The sequence below is a fragment of the Rana temporaria genome, chromosome 1 (genome assembly GCF_905171775.1).
Source record: "Rana temporaria chromosome 1, aRanTem1.1, whole genome shotgun sequence".
Lineage (NCBI taxonomy): Eukaryota > Metazoa > Chordata > Amphibia > Anura > Ranidae > Rana > Rana temporaria.
The window spans coordinates 210,052,389-210,066,972 of NC_053489.1; the positions used below are offsets into that span (position 1 = coordinate 210,052,389).

Genomic DNA, 14,584 nt, shown 5'->3' on the forward strand with positions numbered 1-14,584 from the left:
ATTTTTTGCGCTATAAACAAAAATAAAGCGACAATTCAATATTTTTTACTTTTTGCTGTAATAAATATCCCCCGAAAACATATATACAATTTTTTTTTTCCCTCAGTTTAGGCCGATACGTATTCTTCTACATATTTTTGGTAAAAAAAATCGCAATAAGCGTTTATCGATTGGTTTGCGCAAAATTTATAGCGTTTACAAAATAGGGGATAGTTTTATTATTTTTTTTTACTACTAATGGCGGCGATCAGCGATTTTTTTTGTGACTGCGACATTATGGCGGACACTTCGGACAATTTTGACACATTTTTGGGACCATTGTCATTTTCACAGCAAAAAATGCATTTAAATTGCATTGTTTATTGTGAAAATGACAGTTGCAGTTTGGGAGTTAAACACAGGGGGCACTGAAGGGGTTATGTTTCACCTAGTGTGTGTTTACAACTGTAGGGGGGGGTGTGGCTGTAGGTCTGACGTCATCGATTGTGTCTCCCTATAAAAGGGATGACACGATCGATGCAGCCACCACAGTGAAGCACGGGGAAGCCGTGTTTACATACGGCTCTCCCCGTTCTTCAGCTCCGGGGAGCGATCGCGAGGGGGCGGCTAGAAACGAATAGCCGCGCCCTCGTCCCGGATCGCTGCTCACGGGTTTCCGGCCGCCGCATGTATGTGCCATTCTGTGGACGTATATATACATGCGGTGGTCGTTAAAGCGGTGGTTCACCCTAAAAAAAATAAAAAATTCTACCATGTCATCCAGCATACTAGCGCGAGCTACAGTATGCCTTTATTTTATTTTTTTGCGCCGTACTCACAGTTTAATCCCTTAGTTAAGTTTCAGACTCCCTGCGAGGAGTAGGCGTCCCTATGCAGAGGGGAACATGATTGACGGCCGGCTATGGCGCGTCACGCTTCCCGAAAATAGCCGAAATCGGACTTGGCTCTTCACGGCGCCGTATAGCGCCGTGAAGAGCCGACTCCTACTCCGGCTAATTTCGGGAAGCGTGACGCGCCATAGCCGGCCGTCAATCATGTTCCCTCTGCATAGGAACGCCCATTCCCCGCGGGGAGTCTGAAACTTAACTACGGGATTAAACTGTGAGTACGGCGCAAAAAAACCCCAATAAAGGCATACTGTAACTCATGCTAGTATGCTGGATTTCATGGTAGAAACTTGTTATTTAGGGTGAACCACCGCTTTAAGCGGTTAATCACCACTGTTTTTTTTTGGTAAACAAAAAAAAAGATCAAAAATGTTGTAACAGGTAATTTTTCTCCTTCACTGATGTGCGCTGATGAGGTTACACTGATGAACACTGATAGGTGTAACTGGTAGGCACTGATGAGGTGACACTGGTGGGCACTGATAAGTTGCACTAATATGTGGCACTGAAGGACACTGATAGCTGGCACTGATAAGCGACTGTAAGAGAACTGTTAGTTTTCGTCCGTTACGCACTCTTGCGCATGCGCACGCACACGGGCGCTCTGAGATGCTAAGGCGCACCAATGGGCATACGTGCGCGCAACAGGCTGCGTGCACGTGTAGGAGCGTGTCCCCTTTTGTGGTGCTTCAAAGCATCTTCAAAGCCTCCATAGAAGTCTATGGCAAAGCTCACATGAAGCTTCATCTAAGCCCTGTGAAACCTCACCGAAGCAATGGTAAACTAACCCTAAAGCCTGTAGAATATGAATATGAATATCTTGTGTCTATATTGTGATCAACTGTCATTGGACACAGCTGATCACGTGGTAAAGGGCCTCTGTAATTGGCCCTTTACCCCGATGCGTGATCAGCTAAGTCTGAAGCTATCATAGAGGGCGCCGCCTTGATGCCGCAGGGGGCACGCCAGCAGCGGGATCATGGGAGGACATCATAGAAAGTAAGCGGAATGACGGCTACAGCATGGGTGGGAAGAAGTTAAATATCTGCTGCATTCATTTTGTTATTAATAGTTCTGTCATTCTTCAGGTTGTCGGTAAAAAATTGTGCGCTGTCAGTAAATGTTCCATGTTTTGTCAGTAAACAATGCTGGGGGAGGTTGGCAACACTGCTGCAGGCATTTCATAACAGAAATGGCAAGCAGACTTGCATTGTTCTAGTGATGCAGAGACTTTGGTGCCTAATGGAGTGCCGAGTGGGTCATATTGTTGGAGGACATCAGTCAGTCATCATCATCTCCCCCTAAAACCCCTCACAAGTCACATGACATGGTCGCCATTTGTTGTACGCTAACCCATCTTCCCGCCAGGGGGAGACATCACCCTGAAGCACACCGAGACTCCCCCCTGAGCATTCAATCACGGTTCCCATAGCAACATCCACACCCCTGAATGTGCGCCCATCTTTTGAGCCTGCGCAGCCGGCTTGTCAGTGCGCTTGCGCGGGTTGTAGCTCAGTCACACCGTGTGTCCCGGGCACCGCCGGCGGAGTCTCCATAGGACACGGTTTACGAGCTTGTGCTTGGCGCCTGAGGCAGGAGCGGCAACCATGGCACAGATTCTGCCTATTCGTTTTCAGGAGCATTTCCAGGTAAGCCGGCCTGCTTTGTATGGGAGCTGCAGGGGGAAAGGTTCGTGATGTTGAGGAGGGGGAGGGCTACACAGAGGAGGAATAACGGATTTTCATTGGGGAGGGGAAGATGTTCCCTGCAGGGAGGCCTGCACTGTGGGGGCCACCATTGTCTGCAATGAGAAGTGATTCAGCAATTGTCCTTGGGAAGGGAGGAGTGTGGGGAATGAAGGGTTAAAGGTGTATTATTTTAGGGGAGGTAATAGGAGGCTGCAGTGCTCCCCCCCCCCCCCCAAATCTTGTGACATCTCCAACTAGCTGGAAAGTATGCCTGTCAGACATGGCATGTCACAGAGGGAGGCCCATCCTGACTGCTCCCACCATCCTCCCAAGTCACTACTCCATGATCCCTATACTGTGCCTGTTCTACAATACAGGGAGATAGTTCTCTGCACTTCCATCTGCTGGGCCTGGATGGGATGTGTGGGAAATGCGGGTAATGCAGATGTGCAGCCTTACCCAACCCCCCCCTCCTTTCCTCTGAGTTATTGATTTCCAGCAGTGAGAAGAGAGGAGGAGGGGGTGGCCCTTCCTGCCATGCCTGGGTACCAGACCAGGGGGCACACTCACATTTGGGATGTGTCACCACCATTAGAGATGACATAAAATGCCTCCTGCCATGGAGTGACCTCCCTGCCTTCAGTGCTGGAAGCTGGTGCGTCCTTTTATTTCATTATATGTACACATTGGTAGACCAATTTTACGCTGTGATGGTGAGGCCTAATGTATACGGACCTCTCCTGAATTATAGAACTTGACAGATAGTAACCCACATTTAAAAACGTCATCTTTGCCCTGTTAAGATGCAGCGTTTGCATTTTTTTTTTTTTTTTTAAATAGTCAAAAATAATTTTTTTTTTTGCTTTCCAAAAAATGCTTCAAAACTCGACTGCCTAGAAACAACTATAAACGACCCTGGGGTAGATTCAGGAAAGAATTACGCCGGCGTATCCATAGATACGCCGCGTAATTCCAAAGCTGCGCCGGCGTATCTATGTTCTGTATTCAGAAAGCTAGATACGCCGACATTAGCCTAAGATACGACTGGCATAAGTCTCTTACGCCGTCGTATCTTAGGGTGCATTCTCACGCTGGCCGCTAGGTGGCGCTTCCGTAGTTGTCTGCGTAGAGTATGCAAATTACATACTTACGCCGATTCACAAACGTACGTGCGCCCGGCGTTCATTTTTTACGTAGTTTGCGTTTAGGCTTTTTCGGCGTAAGGCTGCTCCTGCTATTAGGAGGCGCAGCCAATGTTAAGTATGGACGTCGTTCCCGCATCGCGATTTGAAAATTTTTACGTCGTTTGCGTAAGTCGTCCGCTGGACACCATTTTTGTTCACATCGAAACCAATGGCGTCCTTGCGACGTCATTTACCGCAATGCACGTCGGGAAATTTTAGGGACGGCGCATGCGCAGTACGTTCGGTGCGGGAACGCGCCTAATTTAAATGATCCACGCCCCTACCGGATCATTTGAATTACGCGCGCTTACACCGGCCCCTTTAACGCTACGCCGCCGCAAATTACGGAGCAAGTGCTTTGTGAATACATCGCTTGCTCCTGTAATTTTCGGCGGCGTTGCGTAAAGACTATACGCTGCGCCGCCGTGTCAGTGTGCGCCCCTACCTGAATCTACCCTACTGTGTACATGTAACTGATAAGTAAGGATGAGCTCAGGCGTGTTCGGAACCCGCACCTGCAGAGCCCACCAGGAAGTTGGCGCTGCGCTAATCACAGACAGTGAGACATTTCCCTATCTCTGCAGCTACGGATCAGGAAAATGCCACGCTGCCTGCGATCAGCGCAGTTCTGACTTCCTGGCGGGCTCTGCACGTGCGGGTTCGGTACACGCCTGAGCTCATCCTACTGATAAGATGACATGGAGGAGAGATTAGGGGCAGCTGAAAAAAACAAAAATAAAAACACCCAGCTGCTCCTAAATGTCTGTTTACCAGCAGCAGTGTATATAAAACCAAGATGAGATAAGTTGGCGACTGTTTTTTATTATTATTATTATTCAGGCATTATTTTGCGCAGGGCTTGACAAATTTGCTTTGAATTTAAGAGCCAGCTAAAAACGTTAGCCAGTTTTTTTTGAACTAACAAATCTTACAGAATTAATATGTCCCTGAGGGTTTACACCTTTCACAATGAGCCTTTTTTTTTTTGCACACTTTAAAAAGAAAAACGATTTTAGGCCTGACGATTACCTAAAACCCCCAAATATTACATAAAATGACCACAAAGGTGAACTGAGAAAATAGACACCCAACTTGTCAAACCTTAATCTTGTCACTACTCTCAATGGGCAGCACTTTAAAAGGCCCCTATAAGTCATCAGTTTAGCATTATGAAGGAGGTCTGGTGATAGAATTATTGCTCTCATTCCGTCATGCGGGGCAATATGCAACGTGTATTGCAGTCAATGCTTTCAGGCATAGGAACCCTGTACGTCTCTATATTTAGGGGTTAGGGGGCCCTCACATGGGGGGGATTTTATGTGCTTGGGTGTATCTAATTTTTTACAATAACTTTTTTTTTTTTTTTTCCCATCACATAGGGCAATGGTTCTCAAACCTGTCCTCAAGTACCCACAACAGGCCATGTTTGCAGGTTTTCCTTCATCTTGTACAGGTGCTTTAATTCAGAGTCAATGGCTTGGTACCTTGGACAGCTATTTTATCTAAGAGAAATTCCCAAAACATGGCCTGTTGGGGGTACTTGAGGACAAGGTTGAGAACCACTGACATAAGGGACAAAAATTCCCCTATGTGATGATCCACTTAATGTAATGCAATGCACATCGCACTGCATTTTTTCTGGCCTTGTTGGCCAGGCAAACGGTCAATGGGGACCTGGAAATTGCGTCACATTTCCGGGTCAACAGCTAGAAGGGGAGGAGAGCGGATTTGTTTCCACTGCCCGCAGATTGGCAATCAAAGCCATCGATGCATAGCGGGAGGGCTGCGGGGTGTGTGCAGCATTCGGGCACCAGATCCAAGCTTTGGCAATGGCGACCTGGTGCCTGGGGTTTGTCGAGCCTTGATTTAGTGCCTACAGTTTGCTATGCAGTGTCTTACAGCCTATAGCTTTTGTATTTGTAGTTACATTTCTTTATTCTGGAGTTAGCTTTAAAGCACTATTAACCTAAAAAACTAAAAATGTAATAAATTATTGTCGGTCATTATATGTGGTGGCCGCATTCGTTTTCTTTTTTAGGTGTGCTTTCTTTTATTTTCACCTGGTGATCCAGCTGGTAAGTCTGTTATTTTCCAAAATAATGTGCTGTCTTGCCAATGTAGCATGATCTGCCCAATAACGTACCTCCTGTATTAGAATGACTTCACTCTAGATGGAGGAGCACAGGGGGCACTTTTGGACAGCAGCATTGCCAATCAAGGGCATGGAGTGTTAGATGTGCTGGCTCAGGGGTCTCCAAGCTTTCTAATCAAAGGGCCACTTTACTGTCTTTCGGGCTTTAGGAGGGCCAGACTGTGGCCATTGGGAGTAAAAAATGCCCCGGCAATCGGTACCCCATCTTTGGTGTCAGTGGGAGGAATGGTGGCCCATCTTTGGTGTCAGTGGGAGGAATGGTGGCCCATCTTTGGTGTCAGTGGGAGGAATGGTGGCCCATCTTTGGTGTCAGTGGGAGGAATGGTGGCCCATCTTTGGTGTCAGTGGGAGGAATGGTGGCCCATCTTTGGCGTCAGTGGGGGGAATGGTGGCCCATCTTTGGTGTCAGTGGGAGGAACGGTGGCCCATCTTTGGTGTCAGTGGGAGGAACGGTGGCCCATCTTTGGCGTCGGTGGGCGGCACTGTACTAGTAGATTGAAGCCAAATTCTAGCTAACACTTTATAAATACAGCAAACATTTTTTTTTCTTCTTTTGGGATGAAGGTTGTACATAATTAAAAGCTGATCATTGTAAGCACCCCTCTTAAATAGTAAATGTTTTTTCTCCACCCATTAACTGCTACATGTGCAGGACAGCATGCTCTCTTGAAACTCAACATATATACTGGCTAGATCACCAGGTGTAGTAGTAATAATAATAATAATAATAATAAAAAAAAATGAATACAGCCACCACATCTAAGAATTGGTAAGCTGCAATATGATGTTTGTTAGCCTATTGATTTGGCAGTACCCTTTTACCATTACTTAACAAAAATGTATTTCACATGTTTTATAAAACGCTGCCAATTTGCGCATTTACATTTTGCAAATTCACATGGGTCTCTGCCCTCAGGAAGCTACAATCTAATGTTCCTACATGTGTACATACTAAGGCCAGTTTAGACAGAAGCCAATTAACCTCATATCCTTACATAGTTCTTATGCCGCGTACACACGATCATTTTTCGGCATGAAAAAAAATGTTGTTTATAAAAAATGTCATTTAAAACGATAGTGTGTGGGCTTCACATCATTTTTCGGGTTCTGAAAAATGACAACATTTTTTTTCAAACAAGCTACATTTTTTTTAACGATGTTTTAAACAATGTCGTTTTTCGGGTTGTAAAAAATGATCGTGTGTGGGCTAAACGACATTAAAAACCTGCGCATGCTCAAAAGCAAGTTATGAGACGGGAGCGCTCGTTCTGGTAAAACTACCGTTCATAGTGGAGTAAGCACATTCATCACGCTGTAACAGACAAAAAGGCACGAATCGTCTTACTAACACGGAATCGGCTAAAGCAGCCCCAAGGGTGGCGTCATCGGCATGGAACTTCCCCTTTATCGTGCCGTCGTACGTGTTCTACGTCACCGCGCTTTGCTAGAGCATTTTTTTTAAAACGACGGTGTGTGGGCAATGTCGTTTTAATGATGAAGTTGTAAAAACGTTGTTTTTTCTACATGCTGAAAAACGATCGTGTGTACGCGGCATCAGGTTGAATAAAGACACGGGTCCATCCAGTTCAACCTGTGTGTGTTATTTTTACTCTTACAATTTCTATAGCCATGTATATTCTGTTTCCTGAGGAAGCCATACATTATTATTTTTATTCCCGATTCATACAGCGGCAGCAGTTTTTGCAGTGCGTTACAATGTGAAGAGAGACAGAACAATTACAATACAATTCAAGACAAGAAGGTTCAGCCTTCCCCTGTTTCATTATTCCTGGTCATTCAGCAATGTAGAGGTTAAACCAAAAATGAAAAGAATGTGTTAAAAAGAATGGATCAGGAAATGCCGACTGAGCGCTCTCCCCCACCTTCCCTATAATTGAGGGTCTGGGAGTGTCAGGATGGCAGATCTTCCGTCCTCCCCTTTTGTAGCTGGTGGGTGCACGAAGATGTATCTAACACTGTTGTTGTACATATAGTATATAGTTATATTTTACACTTATTTATACCGTTTTTCAAGCCTTGTGTAGCTCTGACAGTGTAGGTACTTTTGGTAGTCGTCCTGAGCCAGGCTCAGTGCTGCACAATTGTTTAGGTGTTTGCTTCTTATCCAGCCAAGGTCATGCCAGGGTTTTATGGCAGAATTTTGTATTGGACATCTACTGTGTTAATGGAGGAGTGATGGATTTCAGAGAAATTACACCTGCAGTGTCTGATAGCAGAACCACATCCTCTGTTGCTTCTATTGCTAAATAGTGTGTGTGTATGTATGTGTGTGTATATATATATATATATATATATGTATGTATGTATGTATGTATGTATGTATGTATGTATGTGTGTGTGTGTGTGTGTGTGTGTGTGTGTGTGTGTGTGTATACATACATACATACATACATACATACATTTTTTTTTTTTTTTTTGCAAAAAAAATGCTCTCAAACACTTTTTTTTTTTTCTGTCTCTAAATGCTGAGCTTAAAGTGGTTGTAAACCCATATTAAAAAAACCTGCAAAGACATAATGAGCTAGTATGCATTGCATACTAGCTCATTATGAAATACTTACCTTAGATCGAAGCTGTTGCAGCAGTCCCCCTAGCTACAGGCATCATCCAGATATTTTTGTCTTCAGCTGGCGATTCTCAACAGTATAAAAGCCAAGCTAGAGTCTGATTAGCCTCTGGATTGTTTTTACAGGCAGCGGAAGGGGATGTTGAATGCATGATCTCATTCTTTTCAGGGTAGAGGAGATATCTGGGGTTTTATTGACCCCAGATGTCTCCACCAAAGGACCTGTCATGCCCTATTCCTATTACAAGGGACGTTTACATTTCTTGTAATAAGAATAAGTGAATAAAAAAAATAAAAAAATTAAACGAATAGTGTATAAATAAATAAATAAAAAAAAAAATACTAAGTGAACGCATATGTAGGTCATACTCGCATATGTTAACAGCATTCACACCACACATATGAGGTTTTGCTGCAATACTTCTAATGCTAGATCTCCCCTGTAACTCTACTAGGCCTGCAACTAACGATTATTTTCATAATCGATTAGTTGGCCGATTATTGTTTCGATTAACCACTTAAGGACCACCGCATGTACATATACGCCGGCAGAATGGCACATACAGGCACAATCACGTACCTGTACATGGCTGCCTTCCCGCGGGTCAGGGGTCCGATCGGTAACCCCCTGGTACATGCAGTGGTCCGGTTTGCTGTGGGAGCAATCCAGGATGAGGGGGCGGCCATTGGTTTCTGGCCACCCTCTCGCGATCGCTCCCAGCGAATCACCTGCTTCCCCTGCCTGTGAACTGTAAACACAGGCAAAGGAAGTGATGTCATCTCTCCTCGTGGTGGTCTTTTCGTCCGGCGAGAGGAGAGAAGACATCTAACAGTTAGTTGCACCAAACAGCACACTAACACCAGTACACATAGGCACACTTAACCCCCCAAGTCACCCCCAGTCACAGTGTCACTGATTGCATTTATTTACTGATCACTGCATTTAGTGTCATTTGTGACTGAAAAGTGTTAGGGACATTAGCTTTAGGCCCCATTAGGTCCAGGGTAGCCCCCCCCCCCCAATAAAGGTTTAACCCCCTAGATCGCCCCCTCCAGTTAACCCTTTCACCCACTATCGCCAGTGTCACTAAGCAATCGTTTTTCTGATCGATGTATTAGTGTCGCCGGTGCCGCTAGGTAGCCAGTTATTTTTTGAGGCTCGCCGCCAGGTTTTTATAGCGTCGGGTACCCCCATAAATTTTCTAATAAAGGTTTTAACCCCTGATTGCCCCTAGAAGTAACCCTTTCACCAGTGATCACCGTAAAAGTGACGCTGGTTAGCCAGTTCGTTTTTTTAGGTTCGCCGCCAGGTTTTTATATAGCGTCAGGTACCCCCATATATTACCTAATAAAGGTTTAAACCCCCTGATTGCCCCCTAGTTAACCCTTTCACCAGTGATCACCGTATAAGTGTTACGGGTGACGCTGGTTAGTTTGCTGTTTATAGCATCAGGGCACCCGCCGTATTTAATACAATAAAGGCTTAACCCCCTAATCGCCTGGCGGGTGATATTAATTACATTTTAGCGTCAGTCAGGGTCTACGTCGCCCCTGGCAGCGTTAGGTTAGTGCCAGTAATGCTTACACCCACGCGCAAAGCATACACCCCCCTTAGTGGTATAATATCTGAACAGATCAATATCTGTTCAGATCAATACTAGCGTACCCAGCAGTTTAGGGTTCCCAAAAACGCATTGTTGGCGGGATCAGCCCAGATACCCGCTAGCACCTGCGTTTTGCCCCTCCGCCCAGCCCAGCCCAGCCCACCCAAGTGCAGTATCGATCGATCACTGTCACTTACAAAACACAGCACACATAACTGCAGCGTTCGCAGAGACAGGCCTGATCCCTGCGATCATTAACAGTTTTTTTTGGAAGCGTTTTCTACATTTGCTGACAGGTCAGGTGCTTTTTTACCTGTGAATCCTTACTAGTGTAACACTAAATTTAGAGCCCAAAATGGCAAAGCGAATGTACACTAGTAAAGAGGCCTACGAGTTTCTGAGCATGACAGATAGTGAAGAGGAGGTCATGCATAAGTCAAAATTCTGGCTCAGAATACATCCCCGTAGAAGACAGCGGCTCCATGTCAGATAGCTCTGTCAACGAAGTTGTGGTCCCTGCTAAGGCCAGGCGTACCCGACCCCATTCTGATGTTGTTGAGGAAACAAGAACCGCAGGACCCTTGTATGGAGCAGAGAGACAGTACTAGCGCCACTATTCCTTCTGGTGAACTGGCAAGCACCCACGGCCTAGTACACCCTGGTCGTTCATCCAGCACTGCAGTATCACGTGGTGACGTGGCGAGTCCTATAAGTGCAGTTCAAGTTGGCGAGGTGGCAAGCACAAGTAGTGTCCCGCTGCCACCAAGAAGAAGACAAAGACAGGCCTGTCGTGCCCTTCCTGCAGAATTCGCCTATCCTGATTGGGTCCCCACCGCTTCTGCAGAACTTGTTTATTCCCCATTCACTGGCCAACCCGGTATTCAGGTGGAAACAGCTCATTTTACGTCACTTGATTTTTATTCGCTGTATTTCACAGAAGATCTCTATAGATCTATTGTGGACCAGAGTAATTTATATGCTGGTAATAACCTTGCTACTAATTCCCAGTCCGTCCTTGCCAGAGAATGGAAACCACTTACGGTTTCCGAATTTAAAACCTTTCTGGGCCTTTTCCTCAACATGGGCATACACCAATTTCCTAAGTTGCGGACTTATTGGTCCACACCACCATATGCTCGTGTTCTCTGCTTTGTCGTCGACATGGAGACCCTGAATACGACCGGCTCTACAAAATTAGGCCCCTCATAAACCACTTCAACAAACGTTTTGCAGCCTTGTATACCCCCCATCAAGTTGTCTGCGTTGATGAGTCCCTAATTAAATTTTCTGGCCGCTTGTCTTTCAAGCAGTACCTTCCCAGCAAGCGTGCCAGATACGGGGTCAAGCTCTATAATCTTTGTGACAGGGCAACAGGCTACACATGGAGCTTTAGGGTTTATGAGGGCAAAGATAGTCAGATAGAGCCGGAGGACTGCCCAGATTACATAGGGAGCGCTGGCAAGATTGTGTGGGACTTGGTGTCACCCTTATTCGAAAAGGGGTACCACTTGTATGTGGACAATTATTACACAAGCGTGCCACTTTTTAGTCACTTGTTTGATCATCAGATTGGAGCATGTGGCACTGTGCGACCTAATCGCTGGGGCTTTCCCCAGCGGCTTGTAGATTTCCGTCTTAGGCTGGGGGCGAGAGCCTGCTACAGGTGTAATAATTTGCTGTCTGTGAAGTGACGGGACAATAAGAATGTTCTCGTTCTTGCCAACTTCACGCACACACGACAGTTCAAATTCGTACGGCGGCTGGTGTTGTGGAGAAACCCCTCTGTGTCCACCAATATAACCAAAATATGGGAGGGGTGGACCTCAACGATCAGTTGTTGGCGTGGTATCATATTGCTCGTAAGGCGCGGACGGACTGGATCCTTCCTTAAATTCCAGGATGAGATCATCTTAGAACTCCAGGCGGTTCTGCACCTCGCCATTCCCAACCAAATGCAGTAAGCCGACTGCACGAGAGGCATTTTCCGTTTCTCCTCGAGAGTACCCCTACCCAACGTGCCCCCCAGAAAAGATGTTGTGTCTGTAACAAGTGGGGATATAGGCGTGACACCCGTTACTTTTGTCCCCGCTGTCCTGCCACTGTCTTTGTATTGGTGAATGTTTTGAACGCTTCCACACACGAGTGAAGGGTAAAGCATTTCACAGGCTAGGCTCACTTACACAGGGTCTCCCAAGATGCCATCGCATTTTGAGAGACCCAAACCTGGAACCGAAAAGTTGAACAGTTACAAAAAAAAGTGTTAAAAAAAGGAAGAAAAAAAAAAGGTTGGTCGTTTTTTATTCTCTCCCTCTCTATTCTCTCTCTATTGTTCTGCTCTTTTTTACTGTATTCTATTCTGCAATGTTTCATTGTTATGTTTTATCATGCTTGCTTTTCAGGTATGTAATTTACTGTTTTCAGGTATGCCATTCAGCTGTTGCGCGGATTTATTTATCTTGACAGCAACATCGTTTGCTCCCACGATATATAAAGCCGTGACTCCAGTGCTGTAGGAGGTGATTTCACCACCACAGTTAAAAAAAGAGCATATATGCCGAAGCATGGGGGCATTAGGGGCGGAGGAGCGATTTTGCTCCTAATGCCACGTACATACGGTCGACATTCTGACGGAGGCATGCCAAAGGAAAAGTCAGACCATGTGTACGTGGCATAACTTTTTATGCCGAGTACATACGGTCAGAATTCCGATGGAGGCTTGCCCGTGGAAAAGTCCGACCGTGTGTACGCGGCATAACTTTTTATGCCGAGTACATACGGTCAGAATTCCGATGGAGGCTTGCCCGTGGAAAAGTCCGACCGTGTGTACGCGGCATAACTTTTTTGTGGGAGGATGCCCCCATGCTTAGGCATATGCTCTCTGTAAGTGTTTTTAAAGCGTCACCTATGGAGATTTTTTAAGTACTGTAGTTTTGGTGCAGGGTGGATTTGATTTAAATCACTAGTAAAAAGGCCTGATTTAAACCATAATTTTTAAAGAGCAACTGTCATCTGTCTCGCAGCGGCTCCTCTTCTGACCCGCTGTTGACTCAGACAGTCCTATACACTTTAAACAACTTAAGGACCCCTTCACGCCGATATACGTCGGCAGAAGGGCACGGCTGGGCACAGGCATGTACCTGTACGTTGCCTTTTAAGAGCGACCCGCAGACCCGATCACCATCTGTGTCCCGCGATCGGTCACATGAGCTGAAGAACGGGGAGAGGTGTGTGTGTGTGTGTGTGTGTGTGTGTGTGTGTGTAAACAAACCTTCCCCATTCTTCTGTGTGGCAGTGACACTGATAGTCTGTTCCCTTTATCAGGGAACAGACTATCAGTGATGTCACACCTACAGCCACACCCCCTACAGTAAGAATCGCTCCCTTAACCATTTAGCGCCCCCTAGTGGTTAATCCCTTCACTGCCATTTTCACAGTAATCAGTGATTTTTTATAGCACTTATAGCACTTTTCGCTGACGATGGTCCCAAAAATGTGTCAAAAGTGTCTGATGTGTTTGTCATAATGTCGCAGTCAGGAAAAAAATCACTGATCGCCGCAATTACTAGTAAAATGTATTAATAAAAATGCCATAAAACTATCCCCTATTTTGTAGACGCTATATATTTTGCGCAAACCAATCGATAAATGCTTATTTTTTTTTATTTTTTTTTTTACCAAAAATAGGTAGAAGAATACGTATCGGCTTAAACTGAGGGGGAAAATTTTTTTTTTTATATCTTTTGTTGGGGATATTTATTATAGCAAAAAGTTAAAAATATTGCATTTTGTTTTTCAAAATTGTCACTTAATTTTTGTTTATAGCGCAAAAAATAAAAACCGCAGAGGTGATCAAATACCACCAAAGCTCTATTTGTGGGGGAAAAAGGACGCCAATTTTGTTTGGGAGCCACGTCGCACGACCACGCAATTTTCAGTTAAAGCAACGCAGTGCCGAATCGCAAAAAGGGGCAAGGTCCTTGACCTGCATAATGGTCTGGGTCTTAAGTGGTTAATGAGACAGCTGGTAATGTGGTAGTGACACAACAGTGTGAGGGACGTGGCGGCAGCAGTTGAGTGGCACTGCCATGATCTATCTGTAATTACAGGTGCTCTTTAAATGTACAGACTTATTCTTGCTGGTAGTTAGAATCTTTTAATATTTTCAAACAAAATGAAGGTTTCCTATTTTTAGAATAATAAGCTGTCAGGTAAGTAAAACAGCGATGTCAGAACCGATGCAATCATACAGTTTTGTAATGTACATAGATTTGCAATACAATGGGATAAAGACATTTCCTGAACTTTGTTTTATCTCATGGTTACTGTGAAATTGTATGAATGCATCAATGCATTGCATGTTATCTTAGCTTGCAGAGCTTGGATTCATTGAATGAGTTTACCAAAAATGTAAATATTGCAGAATATACATAACTAAGCTTTATTTCTCTTATCGTCCATGGACGGACACTGCTCCATAAATCT

General features: G+C 45.1%; 1 protein-coding gene across 2 annotated transcripts in view; it reads left to right on the forward strand.

The window, feature by feature from the left end:
* Positions 1-2,365: 2,365 nt before the first annotated feature.
* Positions 2,366-14,584, forward strand: part of CLTCL1 (clathrin heavy chain like 1) — a 170,632-nt gene continuing 158,413 nt past the window's right edge. For both annotated transcript variants that reach the window (XM_040348535.1, XM_040348543.1), the window contains exon 1: positions 2,366-2,536. In XM_040348535.1, the coding sequence (XP_040204469.1) occupies positions 2,495-2,536 (42 nt within the window). In that variant the 5' untranslated portion in view covers positions 2,366-2,494. The remainder of the gene's footprint in view (positions 2,537-14,584) is intronic.